The sequence below is a fragment of the Lissotriton helveticus genome, chromosome 7 (genome assembly GCF_964261635.1).
Source record: "Lissotriton helveticus chromosome 7, aLisHel1.1, whole genome shotgun sequence".
Classification (NCBI taxonomy): domain Eukaryota; kingdom Metazoa; phylum Chordata; class Amphibia; order Caudata; family Salamandridae; genus Lissotriton; species Lissotriton helveticus.
Window position 1 is genome coordinate 1,034,679,368 of NC_136068.1, and position 21,893 is coordinate 1,034,701,260.

Sequence of the window (21,893 nt, forward strand, 5' to 3'; positions counted from 1 at the left end):
GTACAGTTGGGGGTGCAGTGAGTACTGTTAGCGTGCGAGTGTCTACGGAGTGCAGGATCTTATCTTGTGGAACGTGCTCTGGCGGGGCTGGCAGTGATCGAAGAGTACTGTATATGTTGTTGGGGTGGTCGCGGGGTGCTGTTGGGGATCCCTTACCCTCCCTCCTCTGCCGCCTACTGTACCCGACAGGTGCCCTATGGAATGTAGGCCTCGGAATGGAAGACATGCTGTAAGAGCTGCAGATCACAACCCTTCACGGGCTCTCATTCCGCACTATTAATACAGTCTCTATTTATAATCTCCGGACTCCAGGAGCCGCAGGCTGGGAGGGGGCTATAGCAGAAGCAATAACCCACCGGGCACAAACCGGCGCCCACAGAAGAGGGCAACAACAGTCTGGAGAGAGCCCAGACAGAGGAAGGACCTCATAGACCTGGCAGCGCCCACCTGCATTCCCGTCAGCAACCGGGCGTCTATATCGAGGAGTGTTTACCAGCAGCCTCCTTCTGCCAACCCGCCAAGCAGAAATCCAGGCCAATGCTCGGGGACGAGGGTGAAACTTCCGCATACAGACCGGGCAGTGCTCACACAGGTTCTTGTATGACCTTTCGGCCCCACAGGTCATGACCGGCTGAAATCCGCCAGTGACAGACGGGTGCACACGAAGAGGCGAGACTCAAGCACAGAGACCCAGTCCCCTGACTGCCCACGGGCAACGGACTACAGCTGTGGATCCCAAGGAAGTCACGGAAGACGAAGAGGGAGGCGATCTTCAGCAAGACTAGCGATCGTAGGGAAAGAAAATACATGCTCCAGACTCTGACTGTGCATCGACTAAAATACACTAGCCTCACCAGCGTGGTGACTGCCAAGAGATCAGATCCAAGCACTTGGAAGTAAACAGTCCATGCAGTGGGAAGGGGACGCTCCTGTGCGCACAACAAGGACACGAGGCCAAAGGTCAAGGCATCGGTGGCACGCTGTCTGGTCTTTCAGGTATTTGGGAGCGGCAGGACTGCAGCAGACAGACTGAGACTCAAATAGATCTGCAGAACGTGGCCCACAGACCCGCTGCGGCAGAGAGATGGCACACCAGGCCTCAACACACAGCTCCTATCTGAACGTGGATGCGATCTGGTCCCGTGTGGGTGTGGCCCGTTTGCTGCAGGTGGCGTTCGCCTGCGCCACGTTGAGCCTAGTGGTGCACCGTGCCGGGTACAGCGCCCCCTATGGCGTCTTCTGCATGTGCGTATGGTGCGTCTGCTGCGCGGTCTCAGCCTTCATCATCAGTTGTGAGCTGACACGGCTGCATGGCTGCATGCGAGGCATCTCTTGGGGGGACTTCACTGCCACGTTCGCCATGCTTGCTACTCTAGCATCGCTCACCGCTGCCATTGTCTACCCTGTCTACTTCGCTCAACTTGCCTGCTACCCCATTGGCTGCGAGGTCAGAGACTTCCGTTTGGCTGCTTCCGTTTTTGCTGCCCTACTCGTGGTAGCTTATGTCGTGGAGGTGGGCTTGACCCGGGCCCGGCCTGGGCAGGTTACCAGCTACATGGCCACAGTCCCTGGCCTACTGAAGGTCGTCCAGGCCTATGCGGCCTGCATCATCTTTGGCGCCTTGGCCAACGAAAGCCAGTACCGGCGCTTCGCGGCCACGCAGTGGTGCGTGGCCGTTTACAGCTTCTGCTTTGTGGTGACTGTGGCCATCATCATCTTAAGTGTTGCCGGGCGCACGGGGATGCTCCGGTGTCCCTTTGAGCGGTGCGTGGTGACCTTCACTGTCCTGGCCGTGCTGATGTACATGAGTGCGGCCGTCATCTGGCCAGTCTTCTGCTTCGACAGTAAGTATGGCTCAGCCCAGCGTCCGCAGCACTGCCCCCGGGGACGGTGCCCCTGGGACAGCCAGCTGGTCGTCACTGTCTTCACTCATGTCAACTTGTTGCTCTACATCGCAGACCTGGTGTACTCCCAGCGGCTCCGCTTCACCTCGCGGCCATAGCAGCGCTGTGTAGTGTGCATGGATCGCGGACGCTGCGCCGGCTCGTCTCCTTCACCTCGCGGGTCCTGAGGGAATGGCCACGCAACATCCGGTGCACTGCCTCCTCCAGTGCACGGCCTCGCGGTTCTGAAGAGCATGTTGCGCTGCATCTTGGACTTGACGTGCGCCAGCAGTTCAGCTTCACCTGCTGTCATGACTGCAGCTGCGCATTCAGGCTTGCATACTCCAAGGAGATCTGCTACAAAGGTGGGGCTGAAAGAACTAGATGCAATGGCGCCCATGGAGGGCTGGACTGTGAGGGGTATGGTGGCAGGATGTGAGAGGTTATTTGCATCATGGGTGGGTCTGTGGATGTGAGATAACTGAGGGGCAGTGAGGGAGGTGAGACCGGCAGGCTACTCTGCCGCCATATGGATTTGATTGCATGATATTCAGCAATGACTTGGGATACTCGAAGTGCTTGCAATAAGTGTGAAGCCAGCAAGGGTGAAAGCTGCTATTTTCACAACCCTACACAAGAAAGCAGGGACCCTGCAATGCACCCGTGCAACAAAAGACACAGATTGCAAGCTCCCATCACAAGGTGCTTGAGCGGAAATAATAATAAGACAGAAAAAAATCTATTACAAATGGATGGATCCACCCATTCCACGAAAAGGTCAATAAAATCGATATAAAATTATGAGATGTATCTTGGTGGTTAATTTTCCTATTCTTGGATGATTATTCACAAAGTTATCTGAAACCTACTTTAAAGGCAAGCGAATCCGAAGATATTTAACATCTGGACATTCTACTGAATGAACAGCATTATTTCAAGCATACAACCCTACACATTACGTGCAGGCATATATACATGTACTGTGTCTTATGCGGGAAATTTCAGTTTCTGTGTGTTTTGTGTTTCATTACATAAATATTAGAATTCACTCTGAATAATACATGACGTCATATTACTGTGGTTTGCTGCCAATTATTAAGGACGACAACAAGTCTATATAGCACTGTTAAAACATTTTTTTTTTACAAAATTATGTCAGCGAAAAAATTCTAAAACTTTTGAGATATCTTTTTTAGGTGTCGTAGTTCCCACCCATTGCATCATTAACTCTTCTACAGACTATTTTCCTGGGATCGTTGTCATCTGATGTTGATATTATCTCTTCTTCTGCAAGACTGTTGGACTTGTTTATTTCTCTTGAATTTAAAGTTATTTTATTATGTTGTAAAGATAATTCTAAAATTTCTGTTCACACTTGGTGGAATTTTGTCTGCGATGAACATAGGATTGCTATCGCTTCGCCCTCTTCTGTCCCCCTGAAAATTAAATCAGATCTCCTATGGCTCCCTTTTACCACTTATCTTTCCTCCAACTCTTTTCCTTAAATGACTCTCAGTTTTCCCACTTATTCTTACCTTCCCCTCTCTTTCTTCTCCCTTCCCCTCTTTTGCCCTTTCTTTCTTTTCTTTCTTTCTTCTCTCCTCCTTTCTATTCCACATGTATCTCCCTTTTCCTCTTTCCATCTCTCTATAACCATTTTATTATTTGTTTTATTGCTCATTGCATATGTTTTAGTAATCCTTCTTGATATTCCTATTTTTCCACTTATTTATGACATATATATTGTATTTAATCCAAAATGCTAATAAAACTTTCTTACACAAATAAAAATGCATTAAGCGAACAGTAGTATGGGGGAAGTGGCGTGGGTGCTGGGGGGTGAGGGGGATTAAAGGCCTTTAACACTTGGCTATAGACAATGGAGCAGGGGGCGGGGGTTACCGTGAATAGGCCAATGTCTTGAACTGCAACCACCTTAATGCACGTTCACATGATCTTTTTTGCCGGTTTCAAAATGCACACCTGTGTTATGTTATTTGTAAAAGCTTCAATAAAGTTTTGGAAAAAAGAGAAAGGTAGTGATTGAACAAGGGGGAGTTGTGCAGCGCATACTACAGAGATGTCCAGTGTGACTGTAACATATTCTATCCATGCTTGTTTGAAATTGAAATATGACATCTCGGCGAGCAAGCAAACTAAAAGGCCTAGTCTTACCATCTCAATGTGTCTGTCCCATTCCCCACCCCCTAATATCCTTTTCACCGAATCTTCATCCCAGATATCTTTAATCAATATTAACCAATTGAGCCTCATCATTTTCTATACCAGCATCCCCGTACACTGTCAATCATGCACAGTAAACCATAGTTGACCTATTAATCTTAGGTCACCGAATCATTGTGCATATTAAAACAATCATGCGTCTCCATGTTCTCAGGTGGTCCGTGCGAAGAAATATGCATTATATTCCAATGTTACAGCAGGTCAAAACCGGTGTCCATTAACCCTGTCCTTTTTCGATCCATCACATTGACCCATCGTGGTCCATTATCCCCATGCCACCTGATGATTATCCTTATTCAGCCAAGCATACGTCCCCAAGTATCAAAGTGCTCCATGCAGAGAAAGGGCAGCATGTGCCATTATTCCAGCGAGCCAAGGCGTTATCCATCATACATGCCCACTGCTTAAAGTGCTGCATGCGAAAAGTGCATCATGTTTCTTTGGACGTAGTGGATCAATCCTATAGCATCAGCACATCCCTTTTGCCATCTCTTCACTATACCTCCTTATAGGTCATAAGTGACCCAGATGGGCCAAAAGGTGCACCGGCCTGATAAGAGAAAGTGCTTCATGCTCTTTTAAATATGCAGGCATGCTCGTCCTCCTTTTGAAATCAGTCATGATCCTTATGGATTGCAGATTGCTTTTTTCATAAACTTTAGAAACCATCCAGATAACTGACTTGATTAACCTTTAAGAAATTTTAAATGACTGCCAAGCAAGTCCTCACATTTAGGATGTAAAATATTGGTCGAAGTCATAGGTGCCTCAAGAGTTTTAGGACTCTGTATATGCAGAACACGTGTATTAAAGACTCCTCTGCTTGGTCCCAACATCTGCATCACATATCATTTTCACCCTCTTTTCGGCCATCTCAGAAGCCCCTTAAAGGAATAAGGCTAAAACCCATTCTCATGAGTAAGTATTTTAAGGAGACATGCTCAAATACTCTGGGAGCATGACCCGGGTGTAAAGGTCAACAGCCCAACTGCCATGAGAGGTGGCTCTTAAATCCATGAGATCCTAGTCAGATGAGATTTATCTTAGCAGATTTCATTAATAATGTTGATGTATTTTATGCAGAAATATGTTGCGAGTTAGGGCCTCTGCACTCAGAGCCTTAATGGAGGTTGCCAAATACAAACTCCATACAAAGCCTGGCTCCTGGAATTTCTCACAGAGGAGTTGTTATGTTGTACCTATTGAAGCTATTTTCAATTTATGGAAGAACGAAACACATTTTGCCCTCAGGTCCAAATCCACGCCAGTTTGATGGAGTATGAGAGCAGTTATAATACAGAATTCTCCTTTAATGTATACGACTTCTTTTAGGATCAGTTCACTTCATAAACATTTTGTTGACTCGTGTCAATGTAATGTGTAAATACTGGACGAATGTATATTCTTTCTGCAGATGTACAGTGGTACATACTGTGGAATGAATGAACATTAGTAGGTCAATTATGTTGTTTGTTGAAAATATACATTGGTGAGAACGAATCTCCATTTATTTGCTCGAATGAACAAAATCACTTCAAATGCACATTTATTTAGTCCCATTCTTCATTTTAATGAAGTGGAATCCACATCAGCGTTATTTATGTGATTGCCATTTCATTTTGGCTGGATACTAAACATACATACATTCATCGTTCCTGCCTGGAGTGCTAAGCACGTCAGGTTTTTGATGCTGACCGAAGAGTGCGTTTTTATGCAAATGCCCAAACCACAGACAACTGTTCAACTTCATGAAGGTATTTTTCCATGAAAGGCATTTTTCATTGTTTTTAGTGTTCACACTCTTAAAGTAGATTATGTGTGCATTTCAAGTAGCTGTGGAGAGGAAGTGGCAAGGGTTCAGAGAAAGTAAGTTGATGGAGGTTAGAAGGAAGGTGAGAGCTGGGAAGAGAAGGGGTGAGAGGGAGGAGATAGGGTAAGCTGAGAAGAAATAACAGGTGGAGATATGGGCGATGGGTAGGAGGAGTGGCACCTGGTAAAACAAAGACGGTGAGAGCAGCATATATTAGGCGAGGGATCAGAGGGGAGGACTCAGGAGGTCTCAAAAACTTAGAAGTAGGGAAAGAGGAGGTGGAAGGTAGAGGTAGATGAGATAAAAGGTCGTGTGAGAAAGGTGAAAGGTACAAAGGAGGTGAGTCGCAGCAGGGAAACAGAATAAGAGAGAATAAAAGGTAGTGGTAAAGAGAGAATCTGAAAGATAGGGAGAGATTTAGATAAATTAGTGGCTACGTGATGGATTAAAAGGGGCGAGTAACTTAGAAAATACGTGCCAGGTGGATTGTGGGTGCTACAGGTGGGTGAGAGCAGGTGACAACTGGGAAAGAGGAGGTAAGTGAAGGAGTTGAGAGGTGGGGCAGACTACAGTCAGCATTCCAAGGACTATGTCTGCCGAGTGGCCAGTCTGGCTGTTTCCAGTTACAAATAAACGTAGACTGATGGTGGTAAATGGAAGGATTTCTAGAATCCCTGGAATGATCGGATGGCACAGACTGAGAATGTCAAGAATGATGACATGGCACCCAACGGGACGTTAATTGAAAGAACTCTAGGCCCTGAATAAACAAAATTCTCTTGGCAGCGCCTTCTGGGCACAAGCTGCTGACCCCTGACCCGGACAACCCAACCGCCTGCTCAGCATGTGTGCCTGTGTATTTTGCGCGCACGTGTGTTCTTTTTCTTTGCATGCCAGACAGAATCAGCCACTTTGAGTTTCCCTCACTGTCCATGAGACTCAAACTGTGAGCTCAGTTTGGGATACCCCCACAGTACCAACTATCTTAATGTTCTGTCACATCAAAAAAATCAACTTTTTTGTGGATTTATGAACATTTGCCTCAACCCCTAAAATGTCACTTTCCTGTAGTCCGGATCCTTGATATCTTTCTATTCATTGTCTAAGGGGAGAGGTGGGCGAGCCATCAGAATAACAGGGAAAACCGAGCCTGGCTTGGCTCATAGAGCCCACGCACGAGCCGACCCTGGGAAATGTTTGCAGAGTACATCACACATCACGTGATATATGATACAACATCTTTAAAAAAGTGTATGTCTTTAACGTGGTAGCTTTGACATTAATACTTCACAACTGGAGCGCTTTACACGAGCACTAATTACATTAAACAAGCTCACATTCATTTATTTTTATAGGCAAGGGGGAATTAAGTCATTTGCCCAGAATCCCAGGGTGTTGAGCCGACACGGAGACTTCAACCTGGTTTCCCAGTTGCGCAGTTGTCAACTCTGCCCTAAACGACCCATCCTGGAAATAGGGAGGGTCGAAGGCAGAAGCCACATGCAAATTCAGCTTGTTGTGGGCTCGAGGTTCCTTCCACAGGACCTCGAGCTGAGCCGTCTGGCTCGAGTTATCAGTGGCTCGCCTGCTTCTTTCTAGGAGACGCTTCCCTTGTCTAAACGTGCCTTGTGCATATCTGCCACAAGCGCCAATACTGTTTTTTGTATTCATAGTCAAATTAATGCAGCCATGTTGAAAAACTCAACAACAACGCTAAAGACTCCTAGTTCTGTCTGAATTAATCACTTTTTAATTTCTTCTTTTACAAAAGGAACATTTTTTTGAATTTTGCAAAACATCGACATTTTTTTCAAGATTACAACACAAATATCATATTACAACATACACATATACACATCTCCAATTTACCATACAAACTCTCAATGTCTTTCATTCCACTCTCAAACTCCTCAATAACCTTTCCACAAAACTCACACATTCATACATTCCACTCCAAATTGTATTTTTCTATTTTCTATTTCACCATTTGTAGCCATAAGAATGTCAAAAACAAGCCTAAATCAAGCATACAATGATGACATTTTGATATTATTTCCTCTATGGCTGCTTATAGAAAAAAATTCAACTTTATTGGTTTTGTAAATAGAAAAAGACAATTTGGAGTGGAATGCATTAATGTGTGAGTTTTGTGGAAAGGTTATTGAGGAGTTTGAGAGTGGAATGAAAGACATTGAGAATTTGTATGGTAAATTGGAGATTTGTATATGTGCATGTTTTAATATGATATTTGTGTTGTAATCTTGAAAACAATGTAAATGTTTTGCAAAATTCAAAAAAGTTCCTTTTGTAAAAGAAGAAATTAAAAAGTGATTAATTCAGACAGAACTAGGAGTCTTTAGCTTTGTTGTTGAGTTTTTCAACATGGCTGCATTAATTTGACTATGAATACAAAAAACAGCATTGGCGCTTTGTTTGTTTAAATATAGGTCAGTGGCTTGGCCTAACTGTTGGGAGCCCAAACCCAGTGTTGTTATTAGTTATCTGCCACACGCAGCACAGGCACGGCAAGCTTAGACAGAGGCTCTCCCCTTTGTCAGGTACGCCTCCTTCCAGCTTCTCACGGTAAGGGTCCTCTGACTGGACAAACCTGTACCAGATTGCAGATGCACTTCACATTGAAATAAATGCACATTACTCTGAACTCTTGGGTGAGGCCATGTCCAGAACCCACTCTGCTGGTTGACTTTCACTGATCATCAATCTAACCAAGGTGCACACAGCACTGGTCCAGCCTCCTGCACGAGGATTGTCTGGAAAACTATCCACACAATGTACCCTTAGATGTTATGTTATCTTGTGTAACATAGGTTTGGAAGTGTAACTAAGAGCTGGGCCCTATCGTACACTGAGAGCAGCGCCACTGGAATTATTTGGACATTGAAGACAAAAATAAGTGCTAGAGAGCTGCCTACATTACTCAAGAAAGGGCAAATAATGTGGCATAATAAAACATCCCCCGTTGCCGTCTTAATTAATTTCATTAGTAAACAACACAAAATGCCCAAACCACAGTTACTCAATACAATTTTTTGATATAGGGTAAGAAACACTTTATCGCTTCCCTGGACACCATTATTTTGTGTCAATCATTTTATATTTTCTATAATTTGAAAAAATTGCTGACAGAAAAAAAGACATTGATTGCAAATATTTACAAATATTTACAAGGCTGGACTAATGTTATCAAACATTAAAGGCAAAGACTATTTACACATTTAGAAATCATTAGAACACACAATAGAAAATATTCTCACATCAGATATTATTGAAAAAATAATAATACAAACATATCAATTACGAACAACAAAAAGCTAACAAACACTGAATGAGAGAAACTAGGGGTTGGGAAGATAAATGATTTAATATCTTGTATATTTTAGTGCTGGACCAGCCGGTCCTAGCTTTAGTGCAACAGTAATACTTTATATCTCCCAACCAATACTGCCGACGCGTTTCTAGACCAGACTGGAGTCACTGGTCTGTCATCAGGGCTGTATGTATCTTGTATCTGTGGGATACAAAAGCAATGTTTTGCTTAATCTAGTGTGTGGGCTCCTTTTTATCATACAGTAGCTGTAATGTCGGTGTGTGCTACATACCAAGGCTGCTCAGTGTTGAATTTCAGATCGGGTCTTTTGGGGGTCCGTTTAAATGAAATAACGTGGCCAAGCAGAGAAGCCTAAAAGAATTTAAGGGATGTTTTTAATTTTTATAATTACGAAATTGGTACAATATATTCACTAGCTAAAACAAGTTGGGGAAGTGGAAGCATACCTTTTACTTTCAGTAGTGCCGAGTGCTGGCATGGTCCATTAAAAGCGGCGTGACCATCAGTTTGGGTTCTGAGATATGGGAAAGATTAATATTCAGACGCTTAGCGGTGTGCACGTTATGTTAAACACTCGCTTGGAGAATTTGAGAAGGGATTGCCTACCTTGATTTAATCTCTCATTTGTGCATAAATGGAATTGTTGATTTCAGCATTCTACAAAGAAAAACAAAATGCACCCTTAGTAGAATATTTTAACTGATTCAGCGCTCAGCAAGCGCGTATTAGTGCAAGTGGGACAAATACCTGTGGCTGGAGCTGCTGCTCTGTACTGTGGGATTCGAATTTCTCTCAGTAAAGATGGCCGCCGCTATTTCCTGTTTGTTATATGCAAAAGCTGTACTGATGCATTGTGGGGCATGTAGTCCCATGAGTCACATTTGCTTGAAAATAGAGGCTAGACGTACTGTCTACAGCACCTTATCTTAGTCTAAAGGTAATGGGTACGTCCTTCCAATTGTTTGTTGTATCATGTATTTTAAAAACAAAAAATGAGTACGCTAGATTGTACTAGAATTTTGGGTGGCTTCTCTGGGTCAGTGACCTGTTCTCATGCAATAGAGGACCAAGACCAGCGGTCAAGCCAGGGATGTCTAACCGATGCAAATCAGGACAGATGTGGTCAAATATGCGCTATCTCAGACAGGTTATTTAAACCAGTCTGTGCACTATTGAATTTTAAAATTAGATACACTTCTTTTTGTAACAGAACGCGTTCGACGTCATGGCATTTTGACCTGGAGTTTACAGTGTATAGGACAGACCATTTGAATTCTTGCTCATTGTGAGACTTCTCGCAGAAATGCTCCACCATTGGAGCAGACATGACCTTTTTCTTAATCCGCGATCGGTGCTGACTTATTCTGTGGTTGACTTGCTGGCTGGTTTTTCCAATATAAATTAGTTGGCACAGACATAGAATCAAGTACACAACGTTCTTTGTTCTACAATTAGAAAATTCTTTGTGCTTCCACTTGGTCCCATGGTGTACAAACTCGTCGCCTTCTATTGTGCTAGAGCAGGCGATGCAGTTACCACACTTGTGGTGACCCTCGATAGGCTTGAGATTCCATTGTGCCAATAAGTCACTTTTGGGCTTGGGAATAACCACGTCAGCTCGGATGAGTTCCTGGCCAATGCTGCGGTTTTTTCTGTATGCAAAAATTGGTTTGGGGAACGGGCAGCTCAGCCCCTCCAACAAATGCCAATTCTTTAATACAGCCTGTCTCAATTTGTGGGTGTCCGGACAGAAGGTAGTGACGCACACAAGTTTCTCTAGAGGTGCTCGCTGTTTGGTTTGCAGTAGACATTCTCTAGGCGTATATTTTGCACGCTTAAGAGAGTGTTTGAGGAGCTTACGTGGATAACCACGCTCTTGCATATCACAGCAAAATGCTTCGGCATGCAGCTCATAGTCTTGTATTTCTGAGCAATTCCGTCTTATTCTTAATACATGCCCAAAGGGTAAATTAGCTTTTAGACTGCGGGGATGTGCGCTTCTGTGGTGTAAAATCGTGTTTCTGTCAGTGGCCTTCCTGAACAAAGACGAAACCAACCTCCCGTCCACACACCTCATTTCAATATCCAAAAAAGTCATATGACTAGGGCTATTTTCTATCGAGAATTTTATATCTCTGTGCCTAGTATTGAGCCATCCATGAAAGGCCAATAACTCGGTCTGACTCCCCTGCCACAGGAGCCAGACGTCGTCTATGTACCTGTACCACTGTAGTATTTGATGTTTAAAAGGGTTATTCATGTCCACGAACCTTTCTTCATACTGCGCCATGAAGAGCACCGCCATTTCTGGGGCATAAGGACATCCCATGGCGGTGCCCTTCACTTGCATGTAGAACTGGCCGTTGAAAGTGAAGTAATTTCTCTTCAGTGCTATTGCTGCCAATTCTAAAATGAAGGCAGTCGGAACTCGATGTGGTCTTTCTCTCATGTCCAGATATATCTGCATGACTTCTAAGGCTTCTTCCTGGGGGATTTGGGTATACAAGGACGTAACGTCCATTGTAACCATGATTTGCGATTGCGGATCAAAGATGGTACCTTCGACTTTGTTCAAAAAATCGGTTGTATCGCGCAAATAAGATTTAACCTGGCACACAAATGGCTTTAAAAAGAAATCCACGTATTGCGCTATTGGCTCTAAACAAGAGTCACAGCCCGACACGATGGGACGTCCGGGGGGCTCTGTCAAGCTCTTGTGTATCTTCGGAAGAAGATAGAGGACAGGAGTCCTGGGGTACTTCTTTAAGAGGTAATCATACTCCTTATTACCCAGGAAACCACTTTCTTTGCCGGAGTCCAAGACTCTCGCAATTTGTCCCTGAATATCCTTTGTAGGGTCCTCTGTTAGTGCGCGATACCAGATGGTGTTGTTGACCTGCTTGCCACCCTCTGACAGGTACATCTGGCGGGGCCAGATGACTATCGCCCCGCCCTTGTCCGCCGGTTTAATAACTATGGAAGGGTCATTTTTGAGCGAACCTATTATGTCTCTCTGTTTTTTACTCATATTTTGTTTGGTAAAGATCTTGGCTTTCTCCATCTTAGTGATGGAAGACAATAATGTCTGTTCGAAGGCTTGAACCTGTTTTGGGATGTTAGTGTAAGGAACAAAAGTAGATTTGTTCCTCAAACCGGTTGTTTCTACACTAGAAGTTAATGGAGCATTGGCGAAAAATGCCTTCAATCTGATTTTGCGGCAAAATTCTATTGCTTCCATTTTCAATTTAGTGAAGTCGGTGTTCCTACTAGGTACGAATTTTAGACCAAGATTGAGTACTGTTTCCTCCTCCGTAGACAGAACTCTAGATGACAAATTAACTACAGTCGAGGAGTTACCTATGACTTGTAATTGCTGCTCCGGGTTCGCATTTCCCATGGTACCTTGTACCTGGGTTTTGTTTGTTTGCCTTTGTCTAAAAAAGACACCCCCTTCTTTTGATTGCTGTTGTTAGACCCCGATGAATCTGAGGAAGATGTGCTTGAGAAAGTACTAAATCGATTTCTAGATCTGCCCTGATATGTTGATAAGGCCTGACGCGAATCTGATTGTGAATAGTAATCCTCGCGTAGAAATGGATACACTTGTTCTATTTTAAACGCCTTGACGTCGCGCTCGTATCTGTTGTTTTTGTCAATTATAGTGTTGTCCTTAAAGATTTGAATATCTTTGTCTATTTTGTCCAGAAGGGACTTTGCATCGGTGACCACCTGGCTGGTCTCAATGGACTTGGTCAATTCCTCTATTTCTTGTGCTTCCTTGTTGCATAAACGTTGTGCCGTTTCAATGGTATGGACCATAAGGTCCCGGCTGCATTTGGTATTAATGTAGCTAAAACCTTTTTTATATTCAGCGTCTTCTGTAAAGATGACAGGCACGTTTTTCACCTGGAGGCCCCAAGGGATCGTTCCACCCTTGAGGTGCTTCAAGAGAAAGTAACCGTGTAGCTCTGTTCTTGCGTGTTTTTTGCGTAGTCGAATCAACTTGTCTGATTCGTTCTGCTCTTTTGCGCTAGTGCTCAAAGCTACAGAGGAAAAAGGAGATGAAGCTATCAAATTTTGAATATGTGTCTCAGTGAAAGACAGAGTATCTTTTTCTGCCATATTGTGGAGAGACTGAAAGTCCCTCCAGTCAAATGACTGTATTTTAATCAAAGGACTATATTCAGTCCAAAGACCCTCGCGGGTATGCACCCGCTCTATCAATTGGGAACAAAAGGGGTTAGGTCCTTTATGTGGTGAGGGCTAGACCTAATAACATTAGTAAACAACACAAAATGCCCAAACCACAGTTACTCAATACAATTTTTTGATATAGGGTAAGAAACACTTTATTATCGCTTCCCTGGACACCATTATTTTGTGTCAATCATTTTATATTTTCTATAATTTGAAAAAATTGCTGACAGAAAAAAAGACATTGATTGCAAATATTTACAAATATTTACAAGGCTGGACTAATGTTAGCAAACATTAAAGGCAAAGACTATTTACACATTTAGAAATCATTAGAACACACAATAGAAAATATTCTCACATCAGATATTATTGAAAAAATAATAATACAAACATATCAATTACGAACAACAAAAAGCTAACAAACCCTGAATGAGAGAAACTAGGGGTTGGGAAGATAAATGATTTAATATCTTGTATATTTTAGTGCTGAACCAGCCGGTCCTAGCTTTAGTGCAACAGTAATACTTTATATCTCCCAACCAATACTGCCGACGCGTTTCTAGACCAGACTGGAGTCACTGGTCTGTCATCAGGGCTGTATGTATCTTGTATCTGTGGGATACAAAAGCAATGTTTTGCTTAATCTAGTGTGTGGGCTCCTTTTTATCATACAGTAGCTGTAATGTCGGTGTGCGCTACATACCAAGGCTGCTCAGTGTTGAATTTCAGATCGGGTCTTTTGGGGGTCCGTTTAAATGAAATAACGTGGCCAAGCAGAGAAGCCTAAAAGAATTTAAGGGATGTTTTTAATTTTTATCATTACGAAATTGGTACAATATATTCACTAGCTAAAACAAGTTGGGGAAGTGGAAGCATACCTTTTACTTTCAGTAGTGCCGAGTGCTGGCATGGTCCATTAAAAGCGGCGTGACCATCAGTTTGGGTTCTGAGATATGGGAAAGATTAATATTCAGGCGCTTAGCGGTGTGCACGTTATGTTAAACACTCGCTTGGAGAATTTGAGAAGGGATTGCCTACCTTGATTTAATCTCTCATTTGCGCATAAATGGAATTGTTGATTTCAGCATTCTACAAAGAAAAACAAAGTGCACCCGTAGTAGAATATTTTAACTGATTCAGCGCTCAGCAAGCGCGTATTAGTGCAAGTGGGACAAATACCTGTGGCTGGAGCTGCTGCTCTGTACTGTGGGATTCGAATTTCTCTCAGTAAAGATGGCCGCCGCTATTTCCTGTTTGTTATATGCAAAAGCTGTACTGATGCATTGTGGGGCATGTAGTCCTATGAGTCACATTTGCTTGAAAATAGAGGCTAGACGTACTGTCTACAGCACCTTATCTTAGTCTAAAGGTAATGGGTACGTCCTTCCAATTGTTTGTTGTATCATGTATTTTAAAAACAAAAAATGAGTACGCTAGATTGTACTAGAATTTTGGGTGGCTTCTCTGGGTCAGTGACCTGTTCTCATGCAATAGAGGACCAAGACCAGCGGTCAAGCCAGGGATGTCTAACCGATGCAAATCAGGACAGATGTGGTCAAATATGCGCTATCTCAGACAGGTTATTTAAACCAGTCTGTGCACTATTGAATTTTAAAATTAGATACGCTTCTTTTTGTAACAGAACGCGTTCGACGTCATGGCATTTTGACCTGGAGTTTACAGTGTATAGGACAGACCATTTGAATTCTTGCTCATTGTGAGACTTCTCGCAGAAATGCTCCACCATTGGAGCAGACATGACCTTTTTCTTAATCCGCGATCGGTGCTGACTTATTCTGTGGTTGACTTGCTGGCTGGTTTTTCCAATATAAATTAGTTGGCACGGACATAGAATCAAGTACACAACGTTCTTTGTTCTACAATTAGAAAATTCTTTGTGCTTCCACTTGGTCCCATGGTGTACAAACTCGTCGCCTTCTATTGTGTTAGAGCAGGCGATGCAGTTACCACACTTGTGGTGACCCTCGATAGGCTTGAGATTCCATTGCGCCAATAAGTCACTTTTGGGCTTGGGAATAACCACGTCAGCTCGGATGAGTTCCTGGCCAATGCTGCGGTTTTTTCTGTATGCAAAAATTGGTTTGGGGAACGGGCAGCTCAGCCCCTCCAACAAATGCCAATTCTTTAATACAGCCTGTCTCAATTTGTGGGTGTCCGGACAGAAGGTAGTGACGCACACAAGTTTCTCTAGAGGTGCTCGCTGTTTGGTTTGCAGTAGACATTCTCTAGGCGTATATTTTGCACGCTTAAGAGAGTGTTTGAGGAGCTTACGTGGATAACCACGCTCTTGCATATCACAGCAAAATGCTTGGGCATGCAGCTCATAGTCTTGTATTTCTGAGCAATTCCGTCTTATTCTTAATAATTGCCCAAAGGGTAAATTAGCTTTTAGACTGCGGGGATGTGCGCTTCTGTGGTGTAAAATCGTGTTTCTGTCAGTGGCCTTCCTGAACCAAGACGAAACCAACCTCCCGTCCACACACCTCATTTCAATATCCAAAAAAGTCATATGACTAGGGCTATTTTCTATCGAGAATTTTATATCTCTGTGCCTAGTATTGAGCCATCCATAAAAGGCCAATAACTCGGTCTGACTCCCCTGCCACAGGAGCCAGACGTCGTCTATGTACCTGTACCACTGTAGTATTTGATGTTTAAAAGGGTTATTCATGTCCACGAACCTTTCTTCATACTGCGCCATGAAGAGCACCGCCATTTCTGGGGCATAAGGACATCCCATGGCGGTGCCCTTCACTTGCATGTAGAACTGGCCGTTGAAAGTGAAGTAATTTCTCTTCAGTGCTATTGCTGCCAATTCTAAAATGAAGGCAGTCGGAACTCGATGTGGTCTTTCTCTCATGTCCAGATATATCTGCATGACTTCTAAGGCTTCTTCCTGGGGGATTTGGGTATACAAGGACGTAACGTCCATTGTAACCATGATTTGCGATTGCGGATCAAAGATGGTACCTTCGACTTTGTTCAAAAAATCGGTTGTATCGCGCAAATAAGATTTAACCTGGCACACAAATGGCTTTAAAAAGAAATCCACGTATTGCGCTATTGGCTCTAAACAAGAGTCACAGCCCGACACGATGGGACGTCCGGGGGGCTCTGTCAAGCTCTTGGTTATCTTCGGAAGAAGATAGAGGACAGGAGTCCTGGGGTACTTCTTAAGAGGAAGGGTATGCTCAGACGGGACTCCCTTGCTCACTTTGCCACTGGATTCAAGCAAGCCTGGCTGAAGACGGCTGGAATGCCAGAAACCAGTCCTAGGAAGCTTGTTTCCGGTCCAGGTAAGACATGGCTTGGCAGTTCGGGCTGGACTGTTCCCATGAGGCACAGGGTCAGACTGATTTGCATATGGCCATGTCTGAACTGGGGTGGCAGAGTGGGCTAAAGAACGGTGATGGATTAAACCCAGATCCTTTGACTGGGTGTGAGTGTTTGATTGGTTCAGATGCTCCGTCCATCACCACCCCCATTTGTACCGCTTTCTTCGCCATAAGTTTGGCAGGGTATGCTCAGACGTGAGTCCCTTGCTCACTTTGCCACTGGATTCAAGCAAGCCTGGCTGAAGACGGCTAGAATGCCAGAAACCGGTCCTAGGAAGCTTGTTTCCGGTCCAGGGAAGGCAAGGCTTGGCAGTTCGGGCTGGACTGTTCCCATGAGGCACAGGGTCAGACTGATTTGCATATGGCCATGTCTGAACTGGGGTGGCAGAGTGGGCTAAAGAACAGTGATGGATTAAACCCAGATCTTTTGGCTGGGTGTGAGTGTTTGATTGGTTCAGATGCTCCGTCCATCACCACCCCCTTTTGTACGGATCAGAATTACAGGCACCGCCTAGGCTTAGTCTACCTTTTTACTGAGAGGTGGAGAATCACATCTTCACCCCTACTCTAACACCCATGTTCATGCTAGCTGCATCTGTGCAAATCTCTTGCAATCAGGGTGATGAAGCCCCAGTTGACATTATAGTAAGATTTAGCAGATGTCCAACTGCTATCAAAATTAACGGTGTTGCCAACATACCTAGTGTGAACTCTAGCAAAACAGACACTTGCTATTGTTCTTACTTCAACAACAGGTCACCACACTTGTGGCCCAACCTCAGACCATGTGACACCGCTTCTAGGCCAGTAAACAACCTATGATTAACTGACCTAGAAGGTGAAGAAATTGAGAATGAAATCATTACAGGTTTGAATATACTTTTAAAAACAGTTTAAATTACATGAAAATTACTTTTGATTATGTTTGCGTTACTTTTGGATTACATCGACTACGCGGGGTGGTATGCCTAGATACCACACCGTGGATCCTGCAATACAAGGTAAGTAAGACTTTTTCAGTTTTTCAATATACAAAAGTTCCACTCAACAGAACAATTTTAGGAACACAACATCAAAACATTGGTTCCTATGGGCAAAAGAAGGTTATGAGTTTGCAGGTAAGTAAATGACCAGCAAGAATAGTTTTTGGGGGTTAGAACCAAGGATCCCCAAGGTTCAGATAGGCACTCAAAGTGCACCACCAGCGGCACTGGGCGGTCGGGTGCAGAGTGCAGGAGCCCAATGTTAGCCAACGGGGCTAAGGGGGCCTTCGGTCAGGGACTGCTTTCAAGCAGGCCACTTGGCTCGGGGATCAAAACTCCAGGGGTTAGGATCAGCACTGCAGGGTCCAACAATCAGCACAGGAGCTGCAACACCAGCAGCACAGGGGCGGCCGGGTGCAGAGTGCAAAGGTGACATTGGGGACCCTGTGGATTTTAATGGAGATCTCCGATTCAGCAAATATGCTGCAGGATCGGGCAAGGAGGCTTCCTGAAGGCGCCCACGGACAGGAAAGGTAAGTGGGTTCTTGGGGGATGCTTGGACACCGTAGGTTGGGCCACCCAAGGACCTGGGGCTAATTCCAGAGCCTGCTGGCCTGCGTAATATGAAGTATAACCCTTCAGCTGTGTGAGGTCTGGGCTTGTATATTCTACATTACCTATTAGCCGAGGTATACCAGTGCTCCGTGAAGCCCTAACGAACAAGTTACTTACCTTCGGTAACACTTTTTTCTGGTGGATACAGTGTCTGCCTGTGGATTCCTCACCTTGTGAATATCCTCTTGCGTCAGCAACATTCGGAAATTCTTTTTGTAGCTTCGAGCCGACGTGGATGACGTCACAGTAGCACAGCATCGCGCGTGGCTCCGCTGACGTCACCGAATCTATAATAGGCCCACGTCGGCGTGATGACATCAGTTCCGCCCTTTTTTCCGTGCCTTCGAGGCACACGGACGGACCGATCACAGTAGATATATACACACTATACACAGTACACAATAGTCAAGATAACACACACAGTGTGAAGACAATGAAGCTAATCAAGTAGAATAACACACTACTTTTGAAAGCAACACATATGCATTAAAACATTGCCAATAACTAAGGTATAGAAGAGTGGACAACGGGGAGGCGGGTGGGCCAGAGAGGAATCTACAGGCAGATACTGAATCCACCAGAAAAAGCGTTACCGAAGGTAAGTAACTTGTTCTTCTGATGGATACATCTGCCATTGGATTCCTCACCTTGTGAATAGAGTCCCACAGCAGTCCCCTCTCCCGGAAGAGGGTGTCCACTCTCCTAAACCAGAATATCCTTGAGGACAGAACGCGCAAAGTGGCCGTCCCTCCTCACTTCGGGATCCAAGCAGTAATGCTTCGCGAAAGTGTGGAGGGAGGCCCAAGTTGCTGCTCTACAAATGTCCTCTACAGGTACACCCCTAGAGAAAGCAGATGTAGCAGACCTTGCTCTAGTGGAATGAGCTCTTAAACCTTCAGGAGGTTCCTTACCCGCCAGAGAGTAGCATATCTTGATACACAAGACACTCCATCTCGACAGCATGCGCTTGTGCACCGCTTTGCCTCTTCTGGCTCCAACAAAACCAACAAAGAGCTGGTCATCCACTCTGAACTCTCTGGTTCTGTCCAGGTAAAAGCTCACCGCCCTTTTCGGGTCCAAGCGGTGAAGTCTCTCCTCCTCCTTGGAAGGGTGAGGGGGAGGATAGAAGGTAGGAAGGGTAATGGACTGCCCCATATGGAAGGGAGTTACCACCTTAGGCAGAAAAGCAGCCCTGGTCCTGAGTACGATTCGCTCAGCATGAATGGTCAAGAAAGGGGGCTTTGAACTAAGAGCTTTAAGCTCACTTACCCTCCTTGCCGAGGTAATTGCAATCAGCAAGACCGTCTTAAAAGATAACAATCTCAAGGGACACTTGTGCAAAGGTTCAAAAGGTGAACCCATCAAGAAAGTGAGCACAAGATTCAAGTCCCATTGAGGCACAATAAGGGGAGTAGGAGGAAATTTATTTGTAAGTCCTTTTAGAAACCTCAAAACGACAGGAGAATTAAATAAAGACGGCTGATCTGGCAAACAGAGAAATGCCGACAACGCCGATAGATTACCTTTGACTGTAGCTACAGCAAACCCTTGCTGATCCAAAGAAAGCGCAAACTGAAGAATGTCAGGTAAACAAGCCCTCAAAAGATCGATGGACTTCTCTCCACACCAAGAAACAAATTTAGACCACCTATAAGAATAGATAGACTTGGTGGAGTCACGCCTGGCCGATAAGATGACATCCACCACATCATGTGGGAGAGAAAAAGAATTCAGATTGCCCCGTTCAATCTCCAGGCATGAAGGTGTAAGGTCTGGAGGTGGGGGTGTTGAACCTGCCCCTCCATCTGAGAGAGGAGATCTGCCCTGAGAGGGAGACGGAGCGGCGGGCACGAGGAGAGGTGGAGAAGATCTGTGTACCACACCCTTCTTGGCCAATCCGGGGCGATCAATATAACTTGGGCCCGGTCTTGGCGAATCTTCCTCAGAACCCGAGGAATCAAGGGTATGGGAGGGAATGCGTAAAGGAGTCGTAAGTCCCAACTCAACTGAAACGAATCCCCCAATGCTCCCTGCATCGGATACTGGAGGCTGCAGAATAACGGGCAGTGAGCATTCTCGTGAGTGGCGAACTGGTTCACCTGAGGAGTTTCCCACGTCCGAAAGAAGTGACGAACCACCTCCGGATGAAGCCTCCACTTGTGATCGGCTGAGAACTGCCGACTGAGACTGTCTGCACGTACGTTCAGAACTCCGGCCAGATGATTTGCCATCAGACAAATCTGATGGTCCTGAACCCAGGACCAGAAACGCAGAGCCTCTATGCAGAGACACTGCGACCCCATTCCTCCCTGCTTGGTGACATACCACATCGCGGTCGTGTTGTCTGTCCGGACCTGAACCGACTGACCGCGAAGGGAAGGGAGGAAGGCCTTGAGCGCCAGACGTATCGCCCGCAACTCTAGAAGGTTGATGTGAAGCAACCTTTCCTCTGGAGACCAAAGACCCTTGATCTCCAGATCCCCCAGATTAGCACCCCACCCTAGAGTGGATGCATCCGTTATCACTGTGGCAACGATGGAGGCAGATGGAAGGGCTTTCCTTGAGACAGATTGCCCTCCGCACTCCACCAAGACAGATCCGCCGCAGCTTCTCTGGAGATCCTCACTGACTCCCTGAGATCTCCATTGTGCTGATACCACTGCCTGCAGAGACACTACTGGAGTACCGTCATGTGCCAGCGTGCATGGTTGACCAACAGAATACAAGAAGCCATCAGACCGAGCAGACGGAGAACCATCAGGACTGGAACGACCGCTCCACTGTAAAATAAAGGAATAATTTCCTGTATGTCGAGAATCCTTTGAGGAGGACGGAATGCTCGACATACAGTTGTGTCCAGTACCGCACCTATGAACAGGTTGCGCTGGGAGGGCACCAGGTGAGATTTGGGTACATTTATCGAAAAATCCAAACTTTACAACAACTGAGTTGTGACTTGCAGATGATGGAGCACTTTCTCTGGAGATTTTTCCTTTATCAGCCAATCGTCCAGATAAGGGAATACTGGAATCCCTGACCTTCTGAGATGTGCAGCCACCACAGCCATCACCTTGGTGAAGACTCGAGGCGCAGTATTAAGACCAAACGGAAGGACCGCAAACTGGTAGTGTTGCGAACTCACCGTAAAACGGAGGTACTTCCTGTGCGACATCAGGATTGGGATGTGAAAATACGCATCCTGCAAGTCGATCGACACCATCCAGTCTTCTTCCAGCAGCGCTTGAAGAACCTGTGCAAGGGTGAGCATCTTGAACTTTTCCTGTTTCAGAAACAAGTTCAAGATCCTCAGATCCAGGATTGGACGAAGTCTGCCATCCTTCTTGGGAATCAGAAAATACCGGGAGTAGCATCCCTGACCCCTTTCCTGCTCCGGAACCACCTCTATCGCACCTTTCCTTAACAATGCCAGGACTTCCTCCTGCAGAAGTAGCAGGT

The 21,893-nt window shown here is 45.1% G+C and overlaps 1 protein-coding gene across 1 annotated transcript; it reads left to right on the forward strand.

The window, feature by feature from the left end:
- The first annotated feature begins 366 nt into the window (after positions 1–366).
- MYADML2 (myeloid associated differentiation marker like 2) lies at positions 367–3,691 on the forward strand. The gene has a single exon (XM_078650756.1). It carries the CDS (start codon positions 1,085–1,087, stop codon positions 2,000–2,002), a length of 918 nt encoding a protein of 305 aa, XP_078506882.1. The 5' UTR covers positions 367–1,084; the 3' UTR covers positions 2,003–3,691.
- The last annotated feature ends 18,202 nt before the right edge of the window (positions 3,692–21,893 follow it).